The following is a 24,245-nucleotide window of genomic DNA, read 5'->3' on the forward strand; positions in this document are numbered from 1 at the left end:
ATGAGAGCAAGAGAGTCAAAGGGAGAGGCAGCACGAGCTAGAGGGAGGTAGCGCAGGTCAGGGAATCACTAAAATCGCAAAGATTGCTGACCGCAAAAGCCATTAAAAGTGAGATAACATAAAAGACTGCCACAACATACCAAGACTAAAGCCATCACATCTACATCGGCAAAATGATTAGTCTTACATCTTTGCTGCTGCGACTGGGAGGGGGAGACTGTGGTGGTATGTGTGTGTCTTTGGGTGTGGGTTAAGGAGGTAGAGCAGGGGGTGAGGATATAGGAAGGAGGGCAGTGAGCATGGATGCAGTGAGGAAGGAGCCACGGTGGTAATTAAGTGTCCGGCTAGGCCCTGGCGGGGGTTGCCACGGCCGCGGGCTATGCTAATGAGCACGCCCGGCGGTCAGGGCTGCCTTATTAGCGCCTGCTGGACAATATGGTGGGAGAGACGCTCTACTGGCGGGCTCACATCTCTGCAAATGACTAACAGTCCTCCCGAGGAGGAAGGTAATTCCATTAATTGGGACACACTGGATCAGGATCGCTTCCCTTCCCTTTTCCATAATCTCTCACCAGCTTGATCTCTTTCACACCCACATGTTTTTTTTTCTTGTATAGATCACTCCCTTCATCCCTGTCCCTCTTTCTCCTGACTCCATAACTTGGAATACAGATATTAAAAATAAATAAACAAATGAAACGCAGATGCTCTAAATAAATCCAGCTGGATGTGTGGGAGCTAGCAGACATACTTTCCCCCCTTCACATGAAATTATACGCCATCAATCTGTTAAATGCTGTCTTTTGCAGGAGCAACATGATAATTGCTCCAAAGTTTATCCATCATGTTATTTCCATTAGGAAGTTGATGAAACATGACAACCAACAAGGCTGGGCAAGACATGTGATCACTAAAGCAAAATGTCACACAATGGAGCATTTACTTTTGATGAACTTGGTGATGGTGTGATAGCCTTTGTCTTGTGTTGGGATGCAATGCCACTCCCTTCTACATTAACCTATTAAAGTAAGTGCCTATCAGACAGATTGTACTCTTAAAAGCAGCAATTCCATATACATACACATGGCATATATGTAGTCACTTATATTCTTGTCAAGGCCTTTACTTTCAGCGACTTGAAAAACTGACAATTTTTCTTCCATGCAAGAGTAAGCTGAACCATTAAACATTCCTCTAGCAATTAATTATGTTGACACAATGTCTTGATCCAGAAGAAAAAAAAACCCCTGCTGGTTATTGATCGAGGTTCACATTAGACTTCATGAAAACTAAGAATCAACTCTTTCATTTCAACTCCAGCTACCTCCGTCATCCTGCACAACTGGCAGTCTGTGACAAAGACGAAAAAGAGCTCATCTTTTAGCTGGAATCTGAGGTGAGGCGATACTCTTGGTGAAGATCAGGGTTCAGGCAGCAGGGCTATATATAATGGCGGTTGAGTCGTATTGAAATGTAGTGCAAATTACCATCTGTGTATTTTCGGCCTTGGCCTCCGTGGTTTGTGGGTACTTTGGGCGGCATGCCAGAGGTGAAACAGGAAGGAGAAGTGTTCTTGGAAGAGAATGAGACGACTGAGAGCCCCAGACCTCTGAAATTCCTCATTGCAGATGAAGTGCACTTTACCCTCTGGTTTATTTTTCCCTTCCATTTTTAGCATCTCATGTTAAAAAAAAAATACTTGCTCATAACCTCAGATGTGTCATCAAAGCTATAGACCTAAACTGCTGGAGGGAGAGAAGTGGTATGTCTATTGCATCTTTGCAGCATAAACTGACATATTACAAAAATTGTGATTAGAGGAGATAACAACTGAATCTGATCAGTGACTTTATTGTCCCACCCTGAAATGATTCAACCTGGGCTGGAAGTTAGTGTGTCTCACATGTTTGGACAAACCGTGTATTTGCACTATCACCTTCTGTAATGGCTGTACCATTCATATATTATTTACTGTGTCTCCAATGTGACATCTGAATGTTACTACATAAAACAAGCATAAAAAACTTAAATTCAGATATATCTGCTGCCAGGTATCATAGTATAGGAGTTTAGTTCAACTGCAGTGGGCTGTGCAGTTAATGTGGCTCCTGCAGTTATGGCCAATTTAAAATTTTTTCCATATTCCTGAACAGTGAAAGCCAATTTCCATTTCACATGCAACAACATCCTGATGCAAATGTGTGAATATGATGTGAGACCATTACAGGAAAGCCCACGTAAGCAACCAATCGCCCAGAAATAGACATACATATTGCGATTTTAGAACTTTTTCATCTCGCTTAAGAACACCCTCTGTCGCTGTACACAGACAGTATCTCGCTAAATGATTAGGAGTATCATTCTAGCAATAATCTACAGCCCAGGCTTGAGGCGAACTGCAGTATCCAGCTAATGACACTAATTGGTGACTGGAAACGGGGCCAACGCTCGCTGTCACAGTCCCAAAAACAGCATCAAAATGTTTGAAACATCTTTTACACATGAGACTGTCAAACCCCATGTCTTTCTACCAATTCCCATTTCAACTGAGCAGACAAAGGGCATTCACGTTCTAATCACTGTGCCATACTATCAGAGACCTTCAGAGTCATGGTTGTGTACTTTTTCTTCAAAGTCTACAATAAAACGCAAATGAAAAGGCAGAATGATGAAAAGTCCACCAGACTGGTGCATTAACGTGCCACTTTATAAACTGAAGTGACTTCCTAAACAGTTTGTGAAGTATTAAATGTTAGAAATCAATTCTGTAAATTCTCAACATGTGGAAAACACTAACTTCACTGAGTTCTCTCAAACAGCTTATAGATAATATATTTTAATGTCAGTTTATCAGGCTGCTGCCCAATTTGCAAAAGCAAACATGCTATAAACAGGGAGATCTGCAACACCAAAGGAAAGCAAATGAATATCTTGAAAAAACTTAAGGCAATAAGGATCAACAACGACCTGTCCGATGTACTGGACAGTCAGTGGTGTGTGAATGGTAGCCAAAAAAGCCTAAAGGCATCTACACACCACGTACTATTTGTCAGCCAGACTAAAACCAAAACAGCTTCGACAGATCTGGTTGTCTGTGGACGGATTTGTAAAAAATATATTTTGATTTTAATTGATGTTTTATTTAGAAAACTGCACGCTTAGTTAGTTTATGTTATATAATCACTTTGCATCTCATCTATTTCGTCTTTAGCAGCAGTGGCACCCCAGAAATGTGTCATAGGGATGGCCAAATGAAGCTGCTAAAATCTTGGTTATGGCACACCAAAAGCAAAATTTAAAATATAACAGTAACACACACCAAGATTTATAGCGAGGTGCTGATCACTGGCAGTAGACTTGATTATCAAAAACAAGTGTCGTACACTCTGGCTCAATATGCATTTCTTTTATTTCATTTTTCACATTTCTTTTATTTCTTCAAGATCAACAATCTGTTGATCTTGAAGAACGTCTGAGGGCTGAAACATCACCATCGACATAAAAGAAATGCATATGGAGCCAGAGTGTGTGATACCTGTTTTATATAATTACACCAAAAGCAAAAGCCTTGACTGAGTTTCAGTAACTATTATAGTGTTGAAGTATATAAGCTAGTTGAAAACCATGTCAATACAAGAGTTAAGGAATCACATACTGATATACTTTGTTTTGTTATTTTACAGCTAATATTACAAATTATCTGGGGCGTTGGTGGCTTGGTGGTGGAGCGGGCGCCCCATATGCAGGGCTGCTGCCGCGGCGGCCCGGGTTCAGCTCCGGCCTGTGGCCCTTTGCTGCATGTCGCTCCCTCTCTCTCTCCCCCTTTCACACTTGTCTGTCCTATCCATTAAAGGCTAAAAATGCCCCAAAAAATATCTTTAAAAAAAAAATATTACAAATTATCTGATGTGCATAGACTAATACTGGTATAGTTAACATTTTGAGTTCCACAAACAATCCTGTTTTATTAATTTATTATTAAGTATTACGTATCTGTGTATACATGTGTCACACAATTCATTGTTCTTCATATGGGCTAGTTGTCCTTTGTTTGAAAAAAAAAAAAACAATATTCAGCTTTAATTTAAAGGAGTACATTAACCGTAAGGAACATAACATCTACTTGGAACAAGACTATTCAAGTTTAAAAACACCACGCCAGTGATTGTTTCAGTTTGGCCCTTGACGACACCACTGTTTGGCAGTCTGTAATAACCTGCGTGAATTATTTTCTAATCTAATTGTGCAGCTGATCTCAGTTGTAAAATGTGCAAATACTGACTGCCAATGACATCACAGTGGGCGACTTCTGCATATGGTGACATCTTGGGCATTCCCTTCATAATGACAAGCCACTGGCGTCCATTACCAACTGTTATCAAGTCCAACAATGGCAGCTATCAGCCAATTAACAAATTATCAATGCATAATATAACCAGAGAGGAATGTCATTCAAAGTGATAAATCACATTAAAACCAAAACCATAATTCAATATCGCCACTAATCAAATATTACCATTAACTGCCCTGCTCAGTAATTGCTGCTAGCGCCAATCGTGTACATCCTGTGCCTTTGTGGTGACGGCTCTCTTAAAAATCAACCAGATGAAACTTCCTAATATCACTAACAAACATATGATATGTATGATTAACATCCCAAGCACTGTCATGTGTATGTGGAATGAGTCGCTTTAAATAGCTCTTCAAGATACTGGATCCTTGACTAACTCTGAGGTGGCATTGATTCTGACTGGGCACATAAAACACAACATAAAGGAGAGTGGGCCTGTGCCGCAGCAGAGAGGCAAGGATTAACTGGCTAATTACAAGGTGAGAAATACTAAAACCAGCATACTGGTGGTAAATCCCAAAGGCACTGGTTTGGACAGTCAACTGGCCCTGGGTCAACTTTGTTCTGGATGGTTTTACTGTCAAACTCTGTGCCAAAGGATTTATTTTATTATTAATGACTTATTCACTGCTTGCAGTGTTTTCGGTTACGATGAGTCATGCTTTTTTATTGAATCTACTTTACAAGCACTGGTAAATAATCTAAGCAGCCAATAGAAAAGGAGATCTCATGTCCGACAAGGTTGTCCCTTCATCTTTGAAAGCAATTCTATGTACAGTTCTCCACTGAATGAATAAGAAAAAGATTATTTGACTGACAAAAAAGCTACAATGACTATCTGTGGATCACCATAGCCCACACTACTAAACTGATAGCACTAACATTTTAAAAATCAGAAGAAAAAAAATCATTTTAAGAGTATTTAATGTCAAGAGGTCAAATGTAATATGTAGTGCATGTCACAGGGTTAAGTCTCCCACTCATTGGATATCATTTACTGGTTCGTTGGTTGGTGAAGTGAACATTTCCTGGCATAATTTTTAAAAAATTCAATTGCCCGTGTATTTGGAAAAAAACTGGCAGAAAAAGGTTTCCACCCGAGGAATGCATGCAAGGAAGAAACCCCAAAACAGATGAGTGTGCTGGGGTCTTTAACAGCATGGTGTCGGTCAGGGGTATTACTCAACAGCGTAAATCCAATCCCAGCATTTAAAACTGCTGACCAGCCATTACTCAAAAAAGGTCACTCGGCCACATGGGTTTGAAAAGTGCCAAATTTCTTCAAATATTTTCATGTTGCATTGTACAACTGTGTCTTTTGTACTCTTCACTGCTTCCGTTTCCACACTTTTTTTTGTGAAGTGTTTTTAGTGCCCCGTCTTGTTTCATTGCTTGCGGGCTTGAGGCACTGTACAATGCTGCTTTAATTTCAGTATAGTACAAATGCAGTCTATCCAAAATTTGATATCATGAATCATAATATAACACATTTATTGTGGATAAAAGCCAGATGCCAAGTCTGTCTGTAACCAGCCAAAACACAACCCTTTCATTTTTTAAAGAAGTAGTAGAATATTCAGAAGAATTCTGCGTAAATGGCATGTTCCCTCAGACGAATTAAGAACAACCGAGTGAAAATAAAATTCAGTGTTTAGATTTTTTGACCTATTGATTTACACCATGGATTTAGGAACTTTTATGACCGCTGCTGATGCACATTAACATAGCTCTTCATCTATCAGCATATACGCACAGATGATATAACCATTCTCAAAGTGACCAGTTTAATAAGTAAAAAAAGAAAAGTTCCAGTTTTTAAACATAAGTGCTTTGGGGGGAAAAAATCATTCATATGTTGCTAGATAAATGGGACTCATTGCCAGCATAGTGTCTGAACACTAGACACAAACCAATCTCTTGATTCTGTGAGAAAGAGCTGTTCATATTCATCAAGACTCAAGCCGTTGCCTCTCATAGGAATAGGCATATGTGGGTGGCATCCTTCTTTGTGAAACTGAATACAAGCAAACACATGCAGCACACTTTAAAACACCACATATGGTAGAAAAAATTTTTTAGTGTTTTTTTTTACATGCACATGTCCTAGAGATGAAACAAATAATGCCTCTGACACAACATGTCCAGTGCTGCTCTGCTTACCTAAAAACTGCTTGGTGGTGTTACATTTTCATTGACATAACCAGATCAATTTGCTGTACTGCAGTGGTTGTTTCACAGGGTGTCGTGTATACAGTGTTTCCTACTGTACAGACTGACATAGCACCACATCTAAAGGACAGCAGGATGATAACCACTTCATTACGGCCACTACGGAGAATTATTTTTTAACAATTTCCTCTTCTCAAGCACAGAGTGACTAACATATGTATGTGACTGTTTAACTAACACAACTCCCTCGCATATTTGCTTTCTATCAACCAAAATTGTCATGACCACAGCTCAGATTACCATTTCATGTGGTTTTACAAACTACTAATTATAAGCCACTTGACATACTAGTCAGATCCCATCAATTTGTCTTCCGGTTGACAAAGTAACCTCATTCAACCAAGACGTGGATGTCGCGCTAGCATTCTCAAGTAGACAGGGTACATTCTTTGGAACAAGTGCGAAAAAGAACAGGCCATCACCCTGCTGCGTAGTTTTCTGGCATACTGAAGCTCCTCACAGAGGTGATTGTGTGTCTGTGGAAGAGAAGTGAGAGAGAGTGGGAGGGTGGAAGGTGGGAGTGTGTACAGCGTTCATGTATTGTTTGTAAATCACCCTACTGGCAAAAGGGACACTCGGCTCTATAGCAGCCAGTCCACCCAGGGATACAAAGCAAGGTCCGGTGGGAGGTGGGGGTAGAGTGAGAGGTAATTCTATATGTGCGCGCATGTATGTGAGGGGACAGTGTATTAGAGCGATGGAGGCAGTGTCTATTAGAGACACTCAGAATGGACGGCAAGGGAGAATGAGCAGAGGAGCGAGGAAGACGAAAGAGGGAGGGAATCTTGGGGGGGGGATGCCTTTTTTATGGTGGTATTGCTTTGACGGCTGTTTGGCAGAGGCGCCCAAGGCAGTGCCTGCTTGGATTTTAGCCTGTCACTTAGGACAGGGACACTAATCAGGATTGGTCCCGGTCCCTACCCCGGGAAAGGGGGGAGCACTTTCAGGCCATTATTAAAAAAAAAGAAAAAGAGGGAGCAAGAGAGGGAGAAGAATTGCTGTGGCACAGCAGGAAATGCTAACCGCTAACCTCATTTACATGCAGGTCCAGGGAGAATGGGGGGGGGGAGCTTATTCCGTTTCCAATCTCCATGTTAAATGCTGGCCAGGGCAGCTGATGGGAATGAGAGGCATTGTTCGCCCCATGCTGCTCTTCCCCTCTCCGTTACACCAATACCTGCCTCGCTTTCTTCAAGGTATAAAAAGAGACATTGCCTCAGTAATTCTAACCCCATCTATATGAACTTGACATGTGATGTATGCGGCTGTTTACTTTGTGCAGACCGTGTACTGCAACCAATCCTCATAGGTCTATCTGTTCTGTCATAACCAGGTTGTGACCTGAGGCTGCCGCATTCAAAGCCATCCTTCACCCACTGAGTCTGTTCTGTGGCATAATGATTGCTATGACAACCATCACTTAAAGCCATGGGTAGGTGGAGGAGAGATGTCAGCTTCTCGTCTACTCTTCTGATGATCTCATTTCTGGCTGGCAGGTACAACAAGGTCAAACCACTGAAACTGGAAAAGTGGCTGCTTGCTACATGCAAATGACAAAACCGAGTTTCCAAACAATTACACTGCCCTGTCTAAATCGACATGGGGCTAAACTCTGAGAACCACAAAGGGGGGGGGGGTTAAAAAAAAAAAAAAATCAGGGGAGTCACAGAGAATGAGATGTAGAGGGAGGGATGGCTGTCTTTGGCCAGCTATGAGCACAAAGTCTGGCTGTGCGTGCCAAATGAGGTTTTTAAACGGTTTTTCTGGGAGGATTTGTGCTAATCTAGAAAACCTTCTGGAGGAAGTGCAAATACATCTGCTGCTGACCACTCCCCTGTAGAGTACGAGGGATTAATGACATGGCAATCTGAACCAACATGGCCCCCATTCAAAACACTCGTGGGGAGTGGGAACATACGGGCAATCATGAGCTGAGCCATTAGATCCAGTTCTTTTTAGGATAGCCTGTTACCTAAAACCATTCATTCATTACCGCACTCTGTTAATTTGTCCAGCTTCATTTGTTCTCGCGTATGGTTATGGTTCTTACAGGTACCATAAGCTACAGGGCTCCTCGCTCAGAATGAAATATCCAGTGATTAGCTAATCTCATTAGCATCACAAGGACAAAATCAAGTGACCAAACGCCCTTGGTAAACAATGAAAGGATGAGACCTGAGTCGCATCGTTCTTTAATGCACTGGGAGTTGCGACGACTACATTGTGCAAATGGGGAAGCCTCCGCTACGAGCCTGAATTAGTCAAGATGCTCACCTGCATTTTCAACATCATAAATAACCTCACACCGCACTGACAATGGCTTTCTCTGAGCTGACATCACATCAATGATTTTAACTTCTCTGGATTTTTGTCCCAGAGCCAAACACTTCCACTCTCCTCTTAGAGGTGATATATTGTTTCCCTAGAGAGCTGTCACTGCCTTATGGTCCTACTATCCTGTGTCTGTAACAGACCCCCCCCCCCCCCCCCCTTTACTTTTAATCTCCCTATAAAACTGATCCTACGTCCCAAAAAGCTGCAGACACACAGCTGTTAGCCCAGCTAGTTAAAGACATTAGCCTGTGCCTTGCTCTTGACTGCCTAAATGTGCAATGTGGAAACACTTCCACACCGAGAGGAGAGAGGGGTTAGCCTGGCTAGTGCACTAAAGGCTAACTAGAGCCAGGCTGTGCTTGAGAGAGAAACTCTGTGTGCATGTGTGTGTAAGAGGCCTCCTGCCCTGCTCTACCCACACAGGAAGTGAGGTCATCTCATAGCACTGCGCTGTGCAAGTGCATTCAGCGAGGGCGACAAAGATCAACGTGTTGGCCAAAAGCCATTTTAAGCCCCCTGGCAAGATGCACATACTCTGATGACCTACGCTAGATTACTATGTTTCATAAAGCAGCTGTATGGACAGTTAACTTATAATATGCAAATAAAGCTGTAGGTTTGTAGGGACGGTCAAAAAGCAATAACCAAAGCAGAATCCATAGCCAAAAAAACTATAATCAGATGCCACCATATGCCAAAAACTTCTTAATTTCATGCACCAGTTAAACATGTACCACATGCTGCAAAATATTCTTCAGAGCCCACAGGCACTGGTCTTTCTTCTAAGACAATTGAGGAAGTTCTTTATCTCTGTAAAATGTAATTTTAGTGTCTTTCTAGGAGTGAAACGTGAGACAGAGTCCAACAATAAATCACATCCCTGTTTAGAGCGGGCGTCTGGCACGACTGGCCGGCTTCAGCTCCCCAGACCACTACCTCCTCCACCGCCGCCTCCTCCTCCTCCTCCTCCTCCTCCTCTCCTCTCATGCTCTCCATCCCTCATGCCTGTTAAAGGCTTGTCCTGCAGGGCCTGGATGCACTTGTGTGGTACAACAACAGAGAAACCGCCCAAAGCTCTTAACAGCTCTTCCTCTCCACTTCCTCCCTCCCTCCATCTCCACTGCTACCACCACCAGCTCCTCTCTCCCTCTCCACTCTGCTCTGTCTTTCCCAGCTGCACCGGCGAGCTGTTCCGTATGAACTGCTGCCAGCTGAAAGCCTGCTACTCCTGTGAGATTGCTATTACTCAGTGCAAGCAGGGCTCTGCGTAGCCAAAGGGCTGCTCTCCGAGCTGTAGATCTCCATGTTGTGACTTGTCAACACGGGAAAAATCGTTACCAAGGCTGAGGCACTTCCATTCCACACAGAGGGGGTTCTGATTGAGACCAGGCAGACAGGCAGGTACTGTACTAGAGGTATTAGGACGAATACTGTAACCTGATTTTGTGCTGCAGAGGATTCTCTGCTTGGAGAAGGCACTTTGAAATTATTAGATAACAAAACATCTGAAGGAGAAAAAATACATTTCTGATGACTTTTTAGGAGTGTGATCAGTTATTGATACTGAATTAAGTAACAGCTGAGCAACATGAAGCAGATGTTTTCATCCTTCTTTCAACACTTTAAAAGTTGACCACAAGGTTTTTTACCTTACGATTTTAACTTAACTGTGGTGCAGATTTCGCAATTTACTTTTTAAAGATGCAAGCAGACAACTAATAAATCACAAACTGGAAGGAGCAACTTGTGTTTTTCCACCCTCGCTGGTAAATGCAGGGCTGTGTGAACGTTTACTCACACTGAGAATATCTGATTACAAATACATTATTCATTAAAATAACCTGAACTTAACTGCATCACAGTTTACAGCCCTATGCCTACATTAAAAAAATAGAACAAAATTGACAAAATAATGTTATAAGTTGAGCCAAAGTTGATAAAAGAATAAGTAAACTACACAAAGAATCTGAACAAGCACTCAGCAGCAACTTTTGTTGGACAGTCTTTGATGACTGGGGCAACAAACCCATTTCAGCTGGTATTAAAAAGTATTCAGATTCCAGCCTTGGTATATTAATCCTGTTTTGTTGCCTGCAATTAGATGTCTGAGAAAACTTTGGTTAAACTACTTTCCACTTCTGGGACACAACTAGCCTCTCGCATGCACATATAAACTCTTGACCAGCTCCTCTGCCGAAAACACATTTGTGTTGCTACATTATTAAACACTCAGGTCTCCTTCCACTGACCTCAAACATTCTGTGATCAAAAAAAATTGTGGTTTATGAGACAAGATAAGAGCAACAATTTAGGAGTGTGAGTCAAGTCAATTTTATTTATAAAGCCCGATATAACAAATCACTAACTCGGTTCTGTCTGATCCACTACTTGTTGCCTGGAGATGCTGTAATTTAACAGGAATTCACAATGTTCCCTAAACAGGTGACCTAAATCAAATGGGACGCTCTTCCAGCTCCGGTTTCTCATTTATTTTTTCAATATCATTTATATTTGATAGATGTGCTAGGCTACCCTGATTGCCTTAACCAACAGCGAACAATTACAGCACCATTAAAGCTTTTCTTCCAAGACAAAGTCCGCACCTTGGCAGTTTACAGGTCGGACTGAGGCTAACATCCTTTACGGGACAATCTACTAAACTTAACCAAAAACTACACCCTGAAATTCATAGTTATTGTCCATATACAAGAATCACACCTATAAGAATCAGCCATTATTTTTGAGCAGAGAGTTATTAAAGGCTAGAAAGCTGTATGACATTCTAGATGGGGGGCTTTAAAAACAATGTGGATATATGACAATTACGAGACACAAAGTTTGTCCTACATCAACGCTCTATTCCCTGAGTTAGTTTAAGGAATAGTAAAGGCATTGTGACTACAAGCTCTCTGATGTGAATAAGTGAATGGGCGGTGAAAATATGGGAAGAGTGAAAAACTGTGCAGTCTCCTTTAACATTTACAATCAATGCAATGACGAACCAAGTACGTCACCATAACTTTTACAATACTGTACTCTGCAGGTCCCAAATGACAACTTGACAAAACTTATCAAAAGCAGCTATGATGCTCACCAAGATACAGGAATCTGCACCAATATTTCATGCATTAGCCTAGCTCTATAGTGACACTACAAGGTGCTATGTGAAATAAATGGGCACTCAAGTTCAAATGAATTATTCAATGGCAATGTGAAAGAGGTAATCCTGAGAAAACTCCAATTTCACGTGTTATTCTAGGGTAACATACGGACCGGACCCGCAGAGAGCTTTGATTCTTGAGAAACATTTATTTTTAAGTTGTATTTACCCTGAAACGCATCACTGACACCATGATAAACCACCCTGCTGCTTATGTGCCTTGCCAATTGTCTAAAGTAGCAAATAAGGTTACCGTTCGCGCATAAGATCCACACCCTGAGGCTTGTCCAGGCCCATTTAATTTACCCATTTACTGTCAAGTAAAACACAAAAGCCAGAGTCCAGTTTGGCCACTGAATGTTCAATGAGAGCCTGTTTCTATGCTTTCTGTGACAGCGTATGGTGAGCGAGGCATCCGACACCTTTCCCCTGCCCTTTAATTCATTTCTAAGTTAAAGCCTGTGTATCATTATTCGCTTGAGCTCCACTCATCCAACACCACCAGAGCACCCAAGCCCCATCAACTTGAGGTGGGGGGGCATAGCGGTGGTGGTGAGGTACGGGATTCTTGGCAGAAATTCCCCACAAATTTTATGCCAAGAGCGAAATGGAAACCTCCTCTAATTTTCCCTTCCCCTTAATCCAATGTTTTCAAGCCCCAGCCCCACCAAGGTCATTATAATCATAGCAAGTGGAAGGGAGCCAGTGACCCGCCATTACGGTAAGGTAGAGAGCCACACAGCCAGTCAGCTATTGGCTGACGAAGAGCGGCCAATATCTGTCTAGAAATGTAAAAAGTCTCTCCATCTCAAATGTAGATTACCGGGGGATAAGTAAGCAGAATACAAATGTTCCTCCCAATACACTTAAGGTTGTGCTCTTTATGATATGGACTCTCTCTTAGTCTATATTTTTAACATACTCACCCACTTACTTTAAAAGACTCCGAGGATGAGAATGTCGACTGGTTGAGAAATACTGAGGGGACTTGCTTGAACTAAAGGCTGTAAGATGTACATTTTGGAATATAAAATGCCAAACAATACAGAATATTAAGGTTCATTCTCACTAACCTAATGTCATTTTTTTTTTTTCAAAAAATCAGAAACCAACCTACACAAAACATTAAACCTTACAAGCATTTTCACTAACGCTAACTTTAAAGAGTGAGTAATAAGGCAGCAAAATTACACAAACAATAACACACTGCAAGGTCATAAAGAATGGCAGTTTTCATTGTGGCACCAAAGGTCATGTTTACTTGTCAGAGTGAAGGCGCCATACTGTACTGTGACCTCCATAGCCGGCTTATGTACCCACAGACGCGCGCACACACACACAAACACACAAGGGTTGCCTGTTCACTTTCACATGTGCGTGCCGTGCACACACACTTAAAGAATAGTCTCCTCTCACAAGCTGTGCCACAGACAATAGGACAGTGCACACCAGGCAACACAGCCCATATATCTGGGTCTGTGCTAAGATAAAGCACCTCCAGCATTAAAGCCAGTGTATTAGCTTGCCCTTTTTCACCACAGATGAAGAGATTTGAAGCTCGATATTGTGCTTGTTGGCTGGCACACCACCAGGGTGTTGTTGGCTGAATAATGAAAACACACAGACTGACAGCGAATGGCATGAGGTGACACTTCCATTCTAGAGTGGGAAGATCCAAAACAAAGCGCAAAAAGCTTCTGACAAATTCATACTTTCCTGTGACAGTTTGTTGACTGAGGAGGGAAACAACTCCTAAATCAGAAAAGGCTTTCATTTAAGCCCAGGAACACAGGCACAGCAGTGCTCCAGTACAGTGCCTACACAGGAGTACATGCGTTTCAGATACGTGGGTGAAGGGTATTTTTGTTCCAGACCAATTAGGAAGCAGCTTAATTGAGAGGTTGACACAGGCTAACTTTGGTCTCCTTGCCCAAAAAAAAGAGGGGGAAATATTGGATGTTTGACTGATCCAGTCTGCATAATCATGACGCTGTGAAATACAGCTAAACAGTGCACCATCTGAGTGGTCTAAAATCAGGAAGCTTTAGCAAACACAATCTCAAACAACTTAATTGCAGGATCTCACCATTTTCCCAACATGTTACAACAATTTATTTAAAATCCTACTCAAGCTGATTTAACCTTTAAATTACTTTACATTGAAACTGACAAAGCATATACTTCAATACTGTAATCATCATAAAGCAGGGCTTGTTTTTGCTTTTTAAAAATTCCTGGTAACATCTCCTGCACAACATGAAATTAATTTATTTATATCACAAAAATACCCAATAAACTATGAGTATACATGTGTCCCTGTTAACACGGTGTCATAAAATCCTACGCAGTGACTCACTTCAATTGATCAGGAGACTTTTTTTCTTATCTGGGGAAAAAAAATGTAGCCTACAACTTATCAAAGCATCAGTTAGCCATACTGTACTCCATACTGTATTCTCCACCTAACCATAAACAGGAGCATGAACGTCACTACAGAAGAAGGGAAATTCAGGAAATGGAACCCAGTTTCAGGTATTTTAATAAGAAATTACTGCTTGTATTTCATGGTAACGCTGTACACTTGATATGCTTCGTAAAACACTGATTTTGGAGGACGATGTTCAATGGACAAGCTCCATAAACGAAGCCTCAGTATGCAGATCAGTGGTAAAAAAGGCTGCAGTGGATTACCTTTGCTTATATATATATATATATATATATATATATATATACATACACACATACACACATATATATATATACATATGTGATACATAAATATCACGACCCTGTTCTTCTGCGCAGTTCAACCATACAGCTTACATACTCCTAATGCAGCATATGAGTGAGGGCTCACTGTCCAAATATCTCCCTGCCACTCAGTCACATACACACACAGATGCACTCACAGTCACTCACTACTGTCACCCAGTCTCCACCTCTATGCCTCCCAGCCAACCGCTGCTATTTCCCAAGTTCAACCCTAGGTCAAACACCTGAGCAGTGCATCAGTGACCACAAAATAATATGTGTGTATTGTGTGAATGACTCTGTAAGGCACATTTTGATTTAAGGTGTCAGGTGCTGGAACTCATTCATTCCTCAAAGCCTTTGAAATTAAAACTATGTGAGCAAACTGAGAGACAACTTTAAGTGCTTTTTCTTTTTTATGGTGGCTGGCAGTGATGAACAGCTGGCGTGCTTTGACATTTAAGGAATGAAGAAGAAGACAGTGTCATAAGATAAATGTATCAAGCCCTCGTGGATTTTAAAGATGAATCACAGTTATTCATTACATTTGCATAGCAATGTGACTAATTGAGCTGTTTGCTTACGCATGTATTGAGCAGAAATGATCAAGAGCAGAGAGATGTCACTCTCTGGGGATAATTCCTTTAATATTCCTTGTCATTGCCCACTACCATCTAAAAGCAATCCTCTAGTGGCCGGAGTGCGTTATCGCAGCTTTTCATTATCTGGACTGATAAAGGCACAATACGAACATCCAAGATACGGAGGGTCAAATGTACAAAAGTAAACCAACCTCCTGCTAAAATCAACTACACGGGGATTACAATGGGTTTCTGCTGCGGCACGATGTTGTTTCGAGCAACGTAGCGGAGCATAACTGCCGTTTCCCTTTTCTAACCGCGTTATTGATCGTAGTCTGTCTGCAATGAATGGCTGCAAAGGGAAGGGGGAAAAACCCTGAACTTCAGGTGACCGACCATGGCTCTGACATAGCCTGCATGCAGACTGGGAGGGGTAGAAAAAAAATACACTGGCTTGGAGGCAAGAGAGGAAAAAAAACCCTCTCCACACTTTTTAAAGTCGACGACAAACAAGCGCGAACAAAATTCGGTTCCGCGATTTCTGGAAGCAGCGAAAAACTATGAGGCGAAAGTTACACGTTTAATCGCCGAGGAAATGAAGTTTACCGAGCGTTGCTAGATAGCGCTATTGCTAACTAGGAACACTAGGGTACGGGTAGCCAGACTCTGGCTTGTCTGATCCGACTGACCCTTCATTTTATTGCGGCCAGACTCCCAGATCCTCCCCTTTCTACCCGAAAAGCGACCTAGCAGAGGCGAACACATTGCCCGAAAACGCTCGGCCGTTAGCCCTCAGACACACACAACCGACACATATGCCAACTGACCGCAACCTTTAGCGGAACCGGACCTTTATCGATTATACTCTTTAATAAAGCCACGTATCATTTATCCACTCACTGCCTAGCTAACGTTACCCATCGCCAACAACATGGCTGCCTCGCTCGGACCTAAAAAGGGAGAAATAACCTACGCCGAGTCTTTTGTCTGTTTCACCTCTTTAACCCTAAACTACTGCGCAAAACACACGGAGAGCCGTTAAAATAGAACAAATCGAGTGAAGGACTTACGTGAAGGCAGGCGCTTGGGTTGCTCCTGCTTCCTCCTTGGCATTTTCCCCCGTTTTTAATCACATTCTCGTCCTTGTTTGGGGATAAGAAGAAAAAAGGTTTTTCCCATTGAGACTGGAGGCGCCAGTGATGGCAGGGACTTGGTCGTGCACCTGGCTTTGCTCGGTTTAAAGTGTATTGTTGGGGAATGGGAACACAGGCGGAGGAGGTGCCGCTGTTGTTGTTGCCGTGTCTTGACTATGGCTGCTCTCGGTGCAAGTGTGTCTCCGAGCCCCTAACTAACACTAATGCAGGGATCAAAGGGCAGCAACAGCAGAGCAGACACACACACGCGCGCACACATACACGCACGCACACACACACACACACACACACACACACACGCTCACACTCACTCACACCGCGTTCACACGCTCTCTCACACACACACACACACACACTCACGCACACGCTCTCTCTCGCGCACGCACACATTCGAGGAGCTCGCCCCCGAGAGCAGCGTACGGACAAGGTGCCCCCAAGCTTTCAGGGTGTATTGCTGAAAAGAAAATGTATTTGAAAAAAGAAAAAAGCAAAAGAGGGTATAAATCAGCAGAGAGAGCATATTGATCCGGACGAATTACATTAACGGATTCTATTTAATTTTCTTTAAAAAAAAAAAATATATAACAGTAAGTGACGATAATAATTAATGCGAATGATGCAAACATGAATTTAGACGTTATGAAATACATAAAGCAGCTTGCTTTAGCAAAACAGACAATGAACCACTGCACTTAAACCTTTGTTTAAATTAAAGTTAAGTATCCTAATTGCAGCACGGTGAAATATAAATGCTCAAAATGAATTTTAGTTGCCTAATATTGACTGGATGACTTAGTTAACGCAACAATTTTGCAAACTTACACGTTAAATGTACGCTGCTGTAATGCTGTAACTCTAAAAATACTTAATTTTATTTAGCACATTAGTATTAATAGTGTTATAGTACATTCAAGTTATTTATAAACTCAAAGAGGAGGACATTTCAAATCTAACACCCACTCTTTCCCCTGAAAAGTTTCTATTAGGCTGCCATTTCACCATGATTCATAAACTATATAAAAGTTGTATTTTAAAAAAAAAAAGGAAAGCTGCAAGTTGAGGTGAGCACTGATTCATAATAAAACATCATTGTCAAGCATCTGATATTTTTCATTTATAGTTCATAGTCTAGTTTATTTCTGTCATCACATTCTACCTCTTTTTCATACACACAGGAAACCTTTGTAAGAAACATACATGTCAAGCTGCTAATTTAAAAACTGTTATACCTAGAATTTGTCTATTAAAAGAACAGTAAAAAAAAAAAAAAGAAAAAAAAAAGAAGGTACATTGTGTGGGAACCAGTATCAAGTCAGGTGGGGATGATAACAGGTGTCAGTGTCAGAGAGACGTCCAACAATTATCCAACCCAATGTAGTCATCTCCTCATCAAAGTTGAGAGACCAAAACTGGCCAGAGCTGAATCCTCCTCCCTCTCAGCTGGGTGTTGGGGCTTTTTCACAGCGCAGGCTGTCCCCCACTCCCTGCTGTTGGACTCCTCCAGGCTGCGTTCTGTTGGCCTGCCGCGTTCTTTCACACCTCGGCCGTGTGTGAGGAGAGCTGTGTCTTCATCCCTCCATCCTTCCATCCTCCAGTCCTCCTCCTGCCATGCCTTCCACCCACCCCCAGCGGAGGCGCAGGAGGCTCGTTACCGTGGCAATTAGTGAAAAGCCCAAATTAGCCCTCTTGGCTGTCCACAGGTGACAAAGACACTTTGCATTTCTGCTAATTAGGAAACAGAACAACATGATTAAATGGGGCCTATCAGGAGGAGAGTGGACAAACATGTTCCACAAATAGAAAAGAGTTATATATTATTGCATCTCCTGCATGAAATGATTAAGACATCCCATTAGGTTTTTCATTTGTGGCGAGGATAATGCAGGGTTGTGATACTGAATATTATAATGGTTTACATTACAATTTTAATGGACTTGTGTGAGTGTGTTTGTGTGTCTGTGTGTGTGTGCGTGGACAGCTGTGTTTCTCACCTTCAGCTGCAGATGGATACTCCACGGACAGGTGTTCTGACCAAAGTGTGGATGAGCTGCTACAAGGGAAAGGTTAAATTCTTTTTGGTTTTTGCATTTCTTGCACATTGTCTGTATTTCTGTACACAGCACAAAATATGCATATGGCAAGACCTCTAGACGATTTCTCAAAGTACCTCAGGGAAAAAGTAGTACTATAGTTCTGGTAGAACATTCAACTTGGGCAAACAGTTATAAATTAAACACTATGTCCAGCACATATATATGTTTGAGATTTTATGAGATTTTGTAGAAACAAGTTGAGAAAGATGGAAAAGGTGACTTTAAGAGCACACAGACACATTTTCTGGTTCAGATCAGTTACCATGTCTATAAAACGCAGCACAGTGCAAACAATATTTTTATGATTCCACTAAATCATTGTAATGCAGCAGCTCTGGTTTGTACGTCTTGATGAAATTACAGATGAATGTCGTCGTTCTCTCGCTTTCTAGATTTCCGAGAGTGATGTTTATGCTCACAAATTAGGTATTAACTATCCTACAGAAGCTGAAATTCTCCTGCTGGATGAGTGTTAAATCTTGCTCTGTGTATCCACCCTTTGCTTATTACACCACATTAGTGCTAATTAATGATGGCAAACTCAGTGTAATAGCCAACTTCATTTACCAGGCTGACTTAACCCAGATGGAAATCTGTGTGGAAATCTAAAAATTCTGCACCCATAATTTCCACTAAACATTTTCATGAACAGAAAATAAGATACACTGGACTAATAGTGTCTCATGGTGTTTTTGTCCCTAGTTGAGTTTGGTTACGACAGGGAGGTCACAGCCTGTTCTCTGACCCCGACAATGCCAGGCAGCTGAGGTAATGCTGGCAACAGAACAGTCTGCTGATAGTAGCCATGGCAACACTGACATGACCTCACTCAGGGTTGAACCTAAAGGTCATTCCTCATTGCTCCTGAGACGAGTGCTCCAGCTACATTACCAGTGACAGTTCTCAGGTTTCCCAGCAGGAACACTGTACACTATACACATACGCTAATGCAAAAAGGCTCTCACCCAGTAGACTTTAAATAACGCCACAATAAGTGCTGTGCATTGGTGTCGCTTTTCTAACTAAGTGAAGCTGTAGAATAAACTTGAGGTCAATTAGAATTGTTTTGTTTCAGTCCCCAATAACTGGCGCAGGTTCCCCGCTTTGAAAACGGCTCATATTGTCAGTCGACATTATTACTACTTATTAAAATGGTTCCCTATAGTGGCACAACAGTTAGTGGGGGCTAAATGAGTTTCAGGTGCTTCAGTGGAGGATGGAGCAGACTGGAGAGAAATGAGCTAACTTGCTTATGTGCCTTGGGGGCAAACTGAACATCCTCCAGTTTCTTATGCTTTCCTCTCTCTTTTTCTTCCTCTCCTCTATCCTCTCAGGCCCTGTCCTGTGCGGGCAAGGCTGGTTGGGCTAACGTTAGGCTCGGCCAGTCAGATGTTGCCCTGGGGTAAACAGAAACATCTGTCCCCTGCCCAGCCGTGACTGTCGCTGAGTGATAAATCCTGGGGTGGCTTGTGCCAGCGCTGTCCGGCGTGCCACCTGTCCCCCTCCTACACAATATCCCCAACCCAACCCCGACACATACACACACACTTCACCCTATTTGCACTCGTCCGCCTTCATCCTGACAGTGTGACAGAAGCAGGTGGTTCACTCCCTTTTTGCCCTCTGGCCTTCTATGCTCTCGTCCTCAGTTGGCACATTTATGCAGGGAGCGAGAAGGGTTGTCGCCTCTAGCAAATACCAGCGGAGAGATCCCTACCAGGTTATTCAGCAACAGTCCTGAGAAACTCAAAAGCCTGTAGCGGTCGTTTTCTTTAATCAGGCATAAAGTCTGCAGATCAGATAAACTAAGTTTCACAAAGGTCAACAAAAACCTCGGTGAAAAAGAGAAACCCAGGAGAAAGTGCTGGAGATTTTACAGAATGTGACTTAAATGACAATGATTTTTACGTATTCAAGGATTCTTATTCTACAACCCGTCTGACCTTCTTGTAAGTTCAGCTGTCAGACAAAAGCACGGACATACACTGACATATACTCATACTTTATCTCTGCCTGTCATGTCTTACTCTCTTGCTACCACTTCCTCTCTCTGCTCAACTACTTTTACTAAAGTGACAGAGGCAGGTGGCCAACTTCCTGCCCTTTGACCTTCAGCAGTTTCCCCGCAGTAAGAAGACATGCACACTCACTTCCACACAAACACTCACAGAGAGAGCGAGAGAGGAGGAGCCTAGGTTGGCCTGGGTGAACTGGGGCAGAGGTCTTGCAAAAAGGCCCTGGAGGGAAGCGAAGGTCCTTCAACTCAGGGACAAGAGTTATTTTAGCAGTGCCAAACCTGACAGGCTGAATGATAATCCTCGCAGTGTCAACACAGTGCATATGCACATCAGGAAGAAAGCGATATGCACAGTATCAAATGCAGCCCAGTCCAACTAAAAACTGACTAGAAACTGAAAGGAATCGGTGAGCTGATTAGTGGCACACTCCTTGCGAGGAGAGTTCTAAAAACAGTGTGCTCTTTTATCATTTCAAGCAGTTTGCATACTAAATTGCAGGACATTTTTCACAGAAACTCACAAAGAACTATACAGTAACACTGTCTGCCACCTGCCTCTAAATCACTTTTTTATTCCAGAGGCAGGGTGAGCAAAAATTATTATAATATATAATATAATAATTACAAAAACTGTTATGAACAGCTATTCATTTGTCCGCCCTTCTGCCCTTGGCTGCTTGACTATCTTTTTTCTTTACAATATGTCTGAATTAATCTCGCAAAAGGCCAGTGATAAATTCTTTACACCATTTAAAATAATATCAAATGAAAGAGCACTTCAACACTAAAACGTGTGTTCTTTTGAGCTGTACTTTAGGCTTGTGCACGCCTGTGTGTATGATTTGCATGTTTGTTTTATGCCTCTATGTGTGTGTAAGAGGACCCCCGCTGATTAATGTCACTTCATATTGTAATGGAGCGTGCTGAACATGTTCTGATATCTGTAATGTGTTACCAGTCTCAGCTTGATTTTATTGCCATGGTCTAATAGGATATTGCCACTATCACAATTTGGATTAACTTCCATATCACTGCTGTTAAACCGAGTGAGGTTTTGTATGTGTGCGTGCACAAATGATAGAGAAGTGGGGATGTCTATCAGGGTGGGCTGCTCTGGTCGATTAATTTCACATTCAGCACCTCCTTCATAATGCGTCTCTTCTGTTTGTCACCACAATAGTTTTCATTATGAACAGTTACAGCTGCTGTTTTTTTCCCCCTCTCATTGATGCTGTGGTGAAGGAGGAAACATTTTTGACCCTGTGTAAAATAAGGCACTGCTGTCTGAATTTGCTACAGGGGACACTGTACTGGCAAGCACTTTCGTTTTTTTTGACCAGTCTTTTATGATTGGCTTGTCTCTGATGCACACACACACACACACACACACACACACACACACACACACACACACACACACAAACACACACGCACACACAGGTATAACGAACCCTGGTAAAGAGGTCTGGCATGCTTTTGTACGAACATTTTTTTGTCAGCGGGGAGCAGGGAACTCTATGCAGAGGAGGCTGCCCTTGCTCTGTGAGTCCTTTGTCTCCCTACATCCCCAAGCTCCACCTCTCTCTCAGCCAGCCCTCCAATGGGAGAGCCTTCAGGTGTTGACCTTATCGGGTGGAGGTCAAAGCCAGGTCAGGGATCTGTTGCTAGGCTACCATCAGATAAGTGGCTGGGGTAGGCAGCAGTGGGTAGCTCTGTCATTCAGGGCTTGTCATGTAATCTTGTTCATTTGCAGACAATTGTCTGGACGTCAGAAAGGCTATCTGGCCCATACTGTTGTAATGAAACACATTAAAATATTAAAACCAGCCATGCTGAGCATTGGCAGCTCCACTTGGCACATGCCTTTTTTTTACAGTCATGCCAACTGTCATGCAGTAACATGAACCCCTTAAATACGCTTGTGTGGTTGGCTGTGTTAAAATTGCTGTAGAGGATAGGGTGCTATTCCTTTGGGTTTTTTTATTTTTTCCTACATCATTTGGTAGTTTTAAATGTTAAGGAAATGCCACATTAATAATAAAATTAGTAAAACCTTGTAAGAATGTTAACTTTAGGAAAAAATATTTATATAAATGGCATTTAAATCTTGATTGGGAAAGAACTGTAGCTACACTCATATCCATCTGTGTATGTACAGTATGTATGTATTTTTGCTGTAAATACTGTACATAAATAAATGGATGAATTCATTCATGACTCATGACTCATTTAGGGGTACAGGTGGGAAGGCATCTTGTTGTTTGCTAACCTACAACCTTTAAATAGAGTACAAAGAGTGCTACAGCAGTCTGTTTGAAGAGGGAGAGGGAGGGGGAGGGAGGGAGGGAAGGAGGGAGGGAGAAAGAAAGAAAAAGAGAGAGATAGTTGTTGCATCTTCACACAAACATGGTCTGTTCTCCCACTCTGCCATTCCACCACCTGGACCGAGCTATGTGGGAGACTGCGCCACACAGTGATGAACGACACCAAAAAGGACAATTTCTGTTCACACTGCGGGTCATGTAGAGTAAGACGGGTTGACACAGCATCTGTGTCATATCACAGGTTCCTCTTTTGTGACACCTGCATTTTGTCAATGTCACCCACTCAGCCGTTCAGGTTAACCGGCAGGGTCTGGGAGGAAGTGGCCTTTGGAGGCCGAGTGAGGAGCAAGACCTCAGACAGTGAGACATAAAGAGACCTAGATAAGGCACGTGGCAATTTATCCATGCCAGTCCTTGTACTGTAGCTCCAACATGGGATCTCGTCTGTTAGATTGGCGCATTGTGAAAAGAGGTTCTCAGTGTCTGGGCGCTTGCCAGCTGACATTCCACGGAGACAAATTGAGAGAGAGGCTCCGGCAGATTTATCGGGCCATTGGCTCGCCTCAGGAATTCTCTTGTAACATGGCACTCCTGTGAAAGGGATAAAGAAATTAGTGTAAAACAGCCCCCCACGCCCCCTCTCCCACTGCACCCGTTTAGATATCTAGTACTACTTGTAGCCCCCCCCCCCTTTCCCTAACACACACTTCCTTTTTTTATATAAATGTGGATGAATACAAGATGGATGGGTCTGAGCTTGAGTCCTCTTATTTCTATGAATATTCAAGAGGGTGGGCAAGAGAACGTTGCTGTATTCTGGCTGTTGAGTCACAGGTCCTCAGTGGCAGGAAGCACTGCTGGTCAAATGACAGAGAGAGAGAAGGAGAGAGAGACATGGAGGGGAGAGAGAGATATGCGTGTGTGTGGGATTTGAAAGGAACTGCTCCTGGCTGTCTTGGATATTTATTCCTTTCTAAAGCAATGAGGTGTTTGGAGAAAGAGGCCAGTTATGTTCTTAATGCTACAGTGAGAACAGGGAGCATTCTTCTACACTTGCCCTAACAGACTCCAGGTCTGTGAATGTGAGATCATGTCTCTTCCTCTGACCTGTTATTGATCAATAGAGAAACGTGATTGACTCTTTCCAAACTGTCTGGAGAGCATGCAAATACACAACGTGACCTTCTTTTGAAATATTCATACAACCATACATTATATACACCATAAAATAATATGGATTAATTATTAATT

The 24,245-nt window shown here is 42.4% G+C and overlaps 1 protein-coding gene across 2 annotated transcripts in view; it reads right to left on the minus strand.

The window, feature by feature from the left end:
* znf827 (zinc finger protein 827) overlaps nucleotides 1–17,039 on the minus strand; it is a 79,473-nt gene extending 62,434 nt beyond the window's left edge. For both annotated transcript variants that reach the window (XM_049567814.1, XM_049567823.1), the window contains exon 1: nucleotides 16,477–17,039. In XM_049567814.1, coding sequence (XP_049423771.1) covers nucleotides 16,477–16,519 — 43 coding nt within the window. In that variant the 5' untranslated portion in view covers nucleotides 16,520–17,039. The remainder of the gene's footprint in view (nucleotides 1–16,476) is intronic.
* Nucleotides 17,040–24,245: the final 7,206 nt, after the last annotated feature.

Source organism: Epinephelus fuscoguttatus, linkage group LG3 (genome assembly GCF_011397635.1).
Source record: "Epinephelus fuscoguttatus linkage group LG3, E.fuscoguttatus.final_Chr_v1".
NCBI lineage: Eukaryota > Metazoa > Chordata > Actinopteri > Perciformes > Serranidae > Epinephelus > Epinephelus fuscoguttatus.